Source organism: Cynoglossus semilaevis, chromosome 11 (genome assembly GCF_000523025.1).
Source record: "Cynoglossus semilaevis isolate Cse_v1.0 chromosome 11, Cse_v1.0, whole genome shotgun sequence".
Classification (NCBI taxonomy): domain Eukaryota; kingdom Metazoa; phylum Chordata; class Actinopteri; order Pleuronectiformes; family Cynoglossidae; genus Cynoglossus; species Cynoglossus semilaevis.
The window spans coordinates 2135381-2145400 of NC_024317.1; the positions used below are offsets into that span (position 1 = coordinate 2135381).

General features: G+C 38.6%; 1 protein-coding gene across 1 annotated transcript; it reads right to left on the reverse strand.

Annotated features, from left to right (window-relative positions):
* Window positions 1-2731: 2731 nt before the first annotated feature.
* Window positions 2732-9952, reverse strand: LOC103385816 (voltage-dependent calcium channel subunit alpha-2/delta-2-like). The gene is made up of 18 exons (XM_017036399.2): window positions 9856-9952; window positions 9639-9730; window positions 9498-9545; window positions 9229-9300; window positions 8906-9058; window positions 8749-8801; window positions 8548-8603; window positions 7707-7805; window positions 7490-7581; window positions 7349-7396; window positions 7078-7149; window positions 6829-6981; window positions 6672-6724; window positions 6471-6526; window positions 5431-5554; window positions 5225-5334; window positions 5019-5101; window positions 2732-4872 (listed from the first exon to the last, which is right to left on the reverse strand). The coding sequence occupies exons 1-18, from the start codon at window positions 9950-9952 to the stop codon at window positions 4777-4779; spliced, it is 1557 nt and encodes a 518-aa protein (XP_016891888.1). The 3' UTR covers window positions 2732-4776.
* Window positions 9953-10020: the final 68 nt, after the last annotated feature.

The window sequence follows — 10020 nt, forward strand, 5'->3', positions numbered from 1 at the left end:
CCCAAAACACGCCTTAAAAAAATCCATGAAATTAAAAAGAAAATATTTTTCAAAAAAAAAAAAATTTTCAGAAATCTTTTTTAGAAATTTTCAGAAAATGTTTAAGAAAAATTTTCTGAAACATGTTTTTCCTAAACATTTTCTGAAAATTTTTTTTTTTATATTTTTCAAAATAATTTTTAGAAAAATTTCATAAAATTTTTTTTCCGAACATGTTTAGAAAAAAAATTTTCTAAAAAAAAATTTTTGAAACTTTTTTTTTAAATTTTGTTCGGATGTTAAAAAATGTTGAAAATCTTTGAAAAAAATTTACAGAATTTTATCTTTCTTGCGAGATTCTAATAAAAAAGTGTTTTGAAAAGATCTTTAGAAAATCTTTTAGAAAAAAAATTTGAGTTGAGAAAGTTGTTAGGAAAAAACTTTTTTTTGAAAGACTAACATATTTAGGCCATTATGCCTTTTTGAGAATTTATTTTGATGTAAATTTTTCAAAATAAAAAATTCAAGATTTTATCTTTTTTGCATGTTTCTCACCAAATTACAACATTTTGATAGATTTTTAGGTGTGTCGATCTCATTAGTTTGATGAAAATTAAGGAGAAAAATAATGGTTCATATTGAAGTGAAAAATATCAATAGCATTTAATCACCAAAGATAGAAACATTTAAATATTCATTTTGTAATGTGGCTGACAAAATCTTTACAAATTCAACCTTCATTTGGTGCTGACTGCTTCACATCATCTTTAAAAAAAAAAAAAGAGGTGGAATTAGGAGACTGGCACAGAGAGAAAACTGTCCTGACTAAATGATACTGTCAGCAAATTTAAAAATAAATAAATGAATTTTAAAAAAAACAAGCTGCAGCAAAGCAGTTACATTCTCATAACACGATCATCAGGAAATAAGATCATAGATAATAGATGGTTTTTGTTTTTGTTTTTTAAACTGCCCTTGTTAGCTTCAATAACATTCATTTCCATTCTATTCAACACAAAGATTTACACACAATACACTAAATAAACAACAAATAAATAAAACAATACATATAGGAGTGAAATAAGCAACACTCAAACCTAATTCAAGAACAAACTGAAGTATTAAAGAGGCATTCCCGCACATGCCACTGCTTTGTTTCATTGTTTTACAGCCTTCAGAAGCGCGGAGCCACTGCCAGCGGTTTTAATAAATAAATGACGGACCTTGGATCAGGCAGTATGTTGCTCTTAGCTCAAACTTTTGCTCAAACTGTGCTTTTTGCACCTCCGACGCAAACACTGACTGCTATAGTAGGCTTCACTGAAGTCAAACTTTCAGCTTCACTTCGTTGTACACTTCAAAGACCTCTGAGGCCTCAGCACCAAACATACGGCGCTGAACACAGGAATGTACAGTGTGACATCCTCCGGACTATGTACACGCATCTGCAAGTTGTTCAAAAGTGTCATGCAAATAAACGAGAATCACTACTACAGTATTTAGAAACAATACTACAACACCGACCTCAATAGTGGGTATATATTTTAGGCTGCAGGAAATCCACAAAGTGCCTTAACCTCAACGTACAACAAAGCAGTCTGGGTAATGTAGGGAGACCCCAGGAAAATACTGTAGGTCAAAGAGCAGCAGCTTTGTGTTGCTGTCGTGTCGTGTCTGTTTGTTTTTTGTTTTTTTTTGGAGGTCTACACAGAGTGTTGCACTTTACTCTGTGTCTCCAGGTCCCCATCATGCTGGGAGACAGCTGAGATACACAGCAGAGAAAAACAAACAAACAAACAAAAATCGTACATAAACATTCTCTCACTTTGTCAGTCGGAGTAAAAGGAAAAAAAAAGGACATTTTCCAGGCAGTGTCACAGAAGCGATACTGAATAAGTAAAAGAGACAGTTAGAAATCAGTGGAAACGGACAAAGTCTGTGCTTTGGTTCAAGACGGAAAAACAGAGAGAAACAGAGAAGCAGAGAAACGACACGGAGCAGGAATACAGCAGGGTTTGTTCTGTCCAGTAGAGAAGGAAGTAGGAAGGAAGGCCAGACGCTCCACCAATCAATCTGCCACGTTTCTTAAACTCTATCAGTTCTATCATATATATATGTATATATATATATATATATATATGTATATATGTATATATATATATGCAGTCTTTGACTTTCGCGACTCTTCAGCACACCCCGCAGGAAGGATGTTGGCAGCTCAGATTGACAATGTTCCTGTCGTCCACAAAACAAGTGCAACAAGGCACAGCAGGGTGGAGAAACAGGCAGACAAGGATTTATAAACAGGTTTTACAACGCTCTTTTAAAAAACACATTTTTTTTTTTTATAAATTACTACAATTACTGGGAAACCAGACTTCAGCGTTGACAAGTAACTGTGACAAATGTACGACGCGTACAGTGACCGTACTGTTGTCTTCCTACATTCAAACTAACACAAACCCATTTGTGGAAAGTTGGTACACTGAACAAAAACATTTGCTCTCTCTCTGCAGCATCCATGGGAAAATGCTCATGTTTAATTCAGCAAATACATTTTTAAAAATTCCTAGATCTCAGTTTGTGCATTTGTGTCGCAGGTTTTTATTCCTACAAATATTTAACAAATTAAATTTCATCACTGAAACATTGATGATTGTGCTTGAATCCCAGTTCCTGTTCCTTCATGTTCAGAAAGTGCACCAACTTTTTGAAATGGGTTTTTTTTTAATTCCACTCTAGTTTTGATAAAATTTTTTGATTTTTTTTTTTTTGTCATTGTCAACCGTAAGTATTTACATCCATCTGTTCTGTCACAGAGAAACATCCGGAATAATTGACTTACAACACTGTAAGAAGCTACATTCCCCATAATCAAGCATATTTAAGTGCATTAATTCAAAATGGACAAATATTAATATTATAAGAGAAAAAAAAAGAATTTCAATACAGAAACACTGTTGGCTGTAAAACGACATCAGCTGCTGTGACTGTGGAGACGACACTTCCTGTAAACATTTCAGTCGATTCTGTTTTAAATCATTCAACTGAGAAAAAACAACTTCTTCACAAAATTAATAACCTGTGAATTTTTTTTTGTTTTGTTTTTTAAAATCTTTTCAGAAATCCAAGTCTACCTGGAAGCACTTCAGGTTTTCATCTGTAGACGCACGCCCCCCCTCACCCCAAAGCCCCTCCCAAAATCTCCCTCCACCAATAAAACTCTGGTCTCCGTCCTTTTTATTATTATTAACGCGTGTCTAAATGTCTCTCCTCAGGTTAAGTGCTTTAAGAAAATAATCTGGGGCCAAAAGATCGAAGGTTTCAGCGACGGCAGTAGAAAAATCACGCCGGCTCCTGTCATTATTTATGGATGATCAATATATGACCAGAAACAAACGCGTCAGAAGACACTGAAATGACGATGAGGTTCAGGCCCAGATCTAGTGTCGCAGGTAACAGTTTTCATCCTCTCTGCTAATTTATTCACCAGCAACGGACATGCAAAAAAATAATAATAATAATAAAAATAAAAAACATGGATAGTGGAAATATATTATAGTTTAAAAAACCCTATTTTAATACAATGAGTTCGTCCTAAATAAAAATTATGATTAAATATTCAATACTGATATTTGACTTTTGTCTTAAGAAACTGCAGCGTTTTATTGCTGTATCTGGGCGTCGTGTGGTCGTTTGTACGAGGCTGCCTTCATTTACATGCGCAAATATATTTTTTTAACTTTTCTAATCTACATCTTCCATTCACAGGGACAGGTTGACCAGAAAAGTCTGGATGTTGGGGGGAAAAAAAACCAACTTCTTTAAACAACTAATATTTAAGACTTACTGTAAAATATTTAACGATTTCTTTTTTATATATATATATTTTTTTTTTTTATATATATAACTTTTCAATATATAAAAACAGGGTAGGAAACACACCCAAAACAAAATCAAAATAAAGAATTAGAATGAACAAGTGTAAATGGGCAAAACTGCTCATTACAATTAATATACATTATAGGTATATAAAAAATAATAAAACAAGAAAAGAAAGAAAAGTAAAGGAGAGAAAAAGAAAGATCCTGCTCAAAAATAATACGTACTTTGTTATACGACCTGTACCAGTCAGATATTTTAAAGTTACACTGGCAGAAAGTGAGAGGTTGCTTTTATGTTATTCTTGATTGATATAGTAAGAACGGTTTTCAGGACTGCAGCGCGTGGGTCTGGAGGAATATTGCATTTATGAAATATCAGACCAAAACTGGTTTGACCAAAAGAGGTGACCCAGAGTTCCCGCAGCTGATTTGCATTTTGAGCAGATTGGGGATACAGAGTTTAGTACGCGAGTACTGCAACCAATGAGCATTTATGAACATCAGCATCAGGTTTTTTCAGTCCTCATCAGATATTGGCGAGGCTAAATCTTTATCCCAAGTTTCTTTGATACGTACGTCGAGAAGAGGCCGGTTTAAGTGAGGTGAAGAGGTCAACAAAATATTTAACATTTTCTATCGTGACACCAACACATTCAAACATTCAAACTCTGCCCTGAATATTGACCTACTCAAAGTGCACCCCCACAAAGTCTCCCCCCACAACTGCTGAAATAACAACCGAAGCAGTAAATAATAAAAGTAAGCAGTACCTCCGTGAAGACAGCGTCAGCTTATTCAGGTGGGGGGATGGGGGGGGCGGGGGTTACCGTCTCTGGTTTGTGCTCTTGACGTCAAGCTAACCCTTCCGTAGATCTGAACCTTAACCCACAGAGATGATGTTGATGGCACATAGTCAGAGATGAAGCAGAGGCAGAAGAAGCTGAACACAGAGAAGGAGGCCGACGGAAGCCTGCAGAGAAAAACCTCGTCCACACTCTGACGTGTTTTCCTGCAAAGAAAGGAGGGAAAAAAGGTACAGAACTGATGAGCAATGAATATTTAGACAGATGAGCACAAACTGTTTTAGGCTTAAAAATAAAATAAAATAAAATAAAATACTTACTAAGGCATGATGCAAAAGTACCAAATACTTACTAAGGCACTGTAGTCAAAGCAGGTATTCGGGCCTTTGCGATACCGTGCGTTACTCAGCACTTCACATGGATTCTCCTCTTGAACTGTTTGTTTTCAGTTAAGGGAATTATGATCTTCTCAACTTCAACACACACATTGACAGACACACACACACACACACACAGAAAAGCCTTTGAGTTTGTGTGTGTGTGTGTGTGTGAGGATACACTTTGTCCTGACCTGCGTCAGTCTCTCGATCTCACAGGAGCTGCAGGGCAACGTCTCAGCCACGACGAAGAGCAGGTTGGTGTTGTCGATGCGTTTGGCGTGGAACAGCCTACGGAGGAACGACAGGAGAACGTGGTGGTCCACACGCTGCAAGTGTAAACTACAAGAGCCGGAGAACAGATATGTTCTGCTGAGAGGAACTCACCGTGAGCAGTTTCCACAGTCCTGCAGCATGTTGTAGGAGTTGGTGGTGTTGGTGAAGTAGAACTGGCTGTGGATGGTCACACAGCTGCTCTGCTTCGTCTCAAAGCCTTCGACCAGGACGTCACCTGAGAGTCAAACACAATCAGATCGTTGGATTTTCATCATTAGATGAAAAAAAAAAAAGAAGAAGGATTTCAGGTCAAAGTCAATCCTGTAGATTTAAGAAGTCGTCTCATTTGGTGAGAAACAGGCAGAAAAGATAACATTTTGATTTTTTTTTCAAACATTTTCATCAAAATGTTTCAACATTTGATCAACGTGACAAGCAAAATCAAGAGTTTGCTGAAAAATCCCCCCAAAAAGTGTTTAATAAAAAAAATCTCAGGAAGAATTTTTGTATCTTAATAAAGTTAATTCTTATGAAATAAGATTTGACAAAATAAAAGGTTTTACATTTCAATTAATTCTGGATCTGAACTGCATTAAAAAATCAATATGAACTCAAAAAACTTTTTAAAAATCTATATTTACCTTAAATTTCCATCTGCCTTCCCCACACCATGCCTTCTACACCATGACCGTCGTTGATAATGTTTGGCTAACGTCGGCTAAAGCTAACTAGCATCAGCGCTTTGTATTGGGGTCAAACCTCTGACTAGAAACGCTGTGTGGAGTAAATAAATAAATATATTAACTTACAAGTCTCTGCTGCTCAGTTTCCAAACAACCACGTCTTTATTTCGGCTGTTTTAACCGTTGTCTGAACACTGTTCACTACAGCTTCAAGTCAGACGACTAAGCTGCTGGCAAACACATTTACGGTGCACTACTGCCACCATCTGGACAGGAGTGTAGGTGCCTGAGATTACTGAGATAAATTGGTTATTTTTTTAAGTAAATATTTAATAAAACTTCATTAAACTTGCTGTATTACATTATACTACTGCATGTATCTGTATTAATGGACAGGAATGGTGAAGTGAAGTTTATTCAACCACCAAACATCCAGCAGCGTTTCTTTATTCCGTCTTTTCTCCTCACCTCTGTACATCCAGCTGTTGTACGTCAGTCTTAACAGCAGCTGCTGAACTGCAGACCTGAAAGATGTCGAAGAACAAAGTTTAAATGAGGACAAACAAATGTCTCAGCTACGGTAACATTTAGCTGAAAATAGTCGTGGACACGGGGGCAGCTGCTGGGGTAAAATGTCACACAATCTTAGTGTCAGTGAACGCCTCTCACCAGGCCACTGTGGTCGTCCACCAGGCCAGACTGAGGACGTCAGCGATGGACGGCTGCAGGAGCAGAACAGAGGAGAACATTCATTGTTAAAGTTAAAAAATAGATCATTAAAAAGTCTCATTACTTCATGATTCCCAGATCGTCGTCGTTCTCTCACCACAAAGATTCCTCTGTGAGCGGCGCCCGTGGGGCTGCTGCTCACAGGTTCACACGCGGACTGAAAACGAAAAGACTGACGACGAACGAAAACTGAGTTGTTGTAGAGAGCGTGCATCAGGTAAGGGTCCACGTCGCCGAAGAAAAGGCCGATCTGTGGAGGAGGAGGAAGAAGAGACGTTTAAACCCTGACCGCCTTCTCAATTATGGTAAAATACAAGTAAACTAAGTACTACACAAAGTCACGTACCTTTTTCCAGTGATCTCTTTGATTGGACATGACCAGAAATCCACCGTCGTCAATCAGATAGCAGAGCAGGTCCTGAAGGCAGCAGACAGGGGTTCACTTTAGTCTTTCACCAAACACAAAATAAAACCTTTAACTAGAAAAGTTGTTTTTAACACACTGAAAACAAATGATTGGTTTTTTTCCCCCTCTGTTGTAACTTTGACCACGCTGGTTAAATCGCTGGTTGGTTGTTAATTGTACGACAGAGACGACATAAACCAACAGTTCTTACGTCGGTGTTGACCTCACAGTCCATCTCACAGCTCCTGGACGGTCCACACTAGAAACAAAAAGGGTTTCTATTAAAACACCGCGTCACTTTTCTACAGGTCGACTCAACATGACAGGACGTGAACAGTAACATGTGCGGAACCTTGTGGGAACCCTGTCGACTGTCGGACACGTTACTGGCCAAGATCTTGAACTTGTCGACCCAGGCCTCCAAGTCCAGCTTCACTCCGACCACTAGGGGGAGAAGAGGAGGAGAACACAGGGAGTGATGAGGAGTCAGGAAACAAACGATTAAAATAACAACATGGCTACTAATGTTGTTTGTATTAGAAATCCCACAATTTGCAACATTTTCCTACCTGCAGGTTTGAGCAGTTTTCCTCCCAAATTAACCTCCACCGCAGAACTGACCAGAATTCCAACAGTGCCGTTTTCTGCGCCCAACGGTTCTTCCATGGCTATTAATAAAAAAATAAAAAAGATTAAATAATAATAATAATATTAGAGTGACATTATTTTAATACTCAGGAAGAATTTTTGTATCTTAATAAAGTTAATTCTTATGAAATAAGATTTGACAAAATAAAAGGTTTTACATTTCAATTAATTCTGGATCTGAACTGCATTAAAAAATCAATATGAACTCAAAAAACTTTTTAAAAATCTATATTTACCTTAAATTTCCATCTGCCTTCCCCACACCATGCCTTCTACACCATGACCGTCGTTGATAATGTTTGGCTAACGTCGGCTAAAGCTAACTAGCATCAGCGCTTTGTATTGGGGTCAAACCTCTGACTAGAAACGCTGTGTGGAGTAAATAAATAAATATATTAACTTACAAGTCTCTGCTGCTCAGTTTCCAAACAACCACGTCTTTATTTCGGCTGTTTTAACCGTTGTCTGAACACTGTTCACTACAGCTTCAAGTCAGACGCCTAAGCTGCTGGCAAACACATTTACGGTGCACTACTGCCACCATCTGGACAGGAGTGTGGGTGCCTGTGATTACTGAACTAAGAAAAATGCAAATAAATTGGTTATTTATTTTACATAAATATCTATTAAACCTTTACTAAATTTGCTGTATTATATTATACTACTGCATGTATCTGTATTTATGGACAGGAATGGTGAAGTGAAGTTTATTCAACCACCAAACCTCCAGCAGCGTTTCTTTATTCCATCTTTTCTCCTCACCTCTGTACATCCAGCTGTTGTACGTCAGTCTTAACAGCAGCTGCTGAACTGCAGACCTGAAAGATGTCGAAGAACAAAGTTTAAATGAGGACAAACAAATGTCTCAGCTACGGTAACATTTAGCTGAAAATAGTCGTGGACACGGGGGCAGCTGCTGGGGTAAAATGTCACACAATCTTAGTGTCAGTGAACGCCTCTCACCAGGCCACTGTGGTCGTCCACCAGGCCAGACTGAGGACGTCAGCGATGGACGGCTGCAGGAGCAGAACAGAGGAGAACATTCATTGTTAAAGTTAAAAAATAGATCATTAAAAAGTCTCATTACTTCATGATTCCCAGATCGTCGTCGTTCTCTCACCACAAAGATTCCTCTGTGAGCGGCGCCCGTGTGGCTGCTGCTCACGGGTTCACACGCAGACTGAAAACGAAAAGACTGACGACGAACGAAAACGGAGTTGTTGTAGAGAGCGTGCATCAGGTAAGGGTCCACGTCGCCGAAGAAAAGGCCGATCTGTGGAGGAGGAGGAAGAAGAGAGGAAAAGAAACGGACTGAAGGACGGAGCTCCTGTACTGTGGGTGAGGATCAACCAGGACCGTCTCACAGCTGGACGTTTAAACCCTGACCGCGTTCTCAATTATGGTAAAATACAAGTAAACCAAGTACTACACAAAGTCACGTACCTTTTTCCAGTGATCTCTTTGATTGGACATGACCAGAAATCCACCGTCGTCAATCAGATAGCAGAGCAGGTCCTGAAGGCAGCAGACAGGGGTTCACTTTAGTCTTTCACCAAACACAAAATAAAACCTTTAACTAGAAAAGTTGTTTTTAACACACTGAAAACAAATGATTGGTTTTTTTCCCCCTCTGTTGTAACTTTGACCACGGGTTAAATCGCTGGTTGGTTGTTAATTGTACGACAAAGACGACATAAACCAACAGTTCTTACGTCGGTGTTGACCTCACAGTCCATCTCACAGCTCCTGGACGGTCCACACTAGAAACAAAAAGGTTTTCTATTAAAACCCCACGTCACTTTTCTACAGGTCGACTCAACATGACAGGACGTGAACAGTAACATGTGCGGAACCTTGTGGGAACCCTGTCGACTGTCGGACACGTTACTGGCCAAGATCTTGAACTTGTCGACCCAGGCCTCCAAGTCCAGCTTCACTCCGACCACTAGGGGGAGAAGAGGAGGAGAACACAGGGAGTGATGAGGAGTCAGGAAACAAACGATTAAAATAACAACATGGCTACTAATGTTGTTTGTATTAGAAATCCCACAATTTGCAACATTTTCCTACCTGCAGGTTTGAGCAGTTTTCCTCCCAAATTAACCTCCACCGCAGAACTGACCAGAATTCCAACAGTGCCGTTTTCTGCGCCCAACGGTTCTTCCATGGCTATTAATAAAAAAATAAAAAAGATTAAATAATAATAATAATATTAGAGTGACATTATTTTAATAC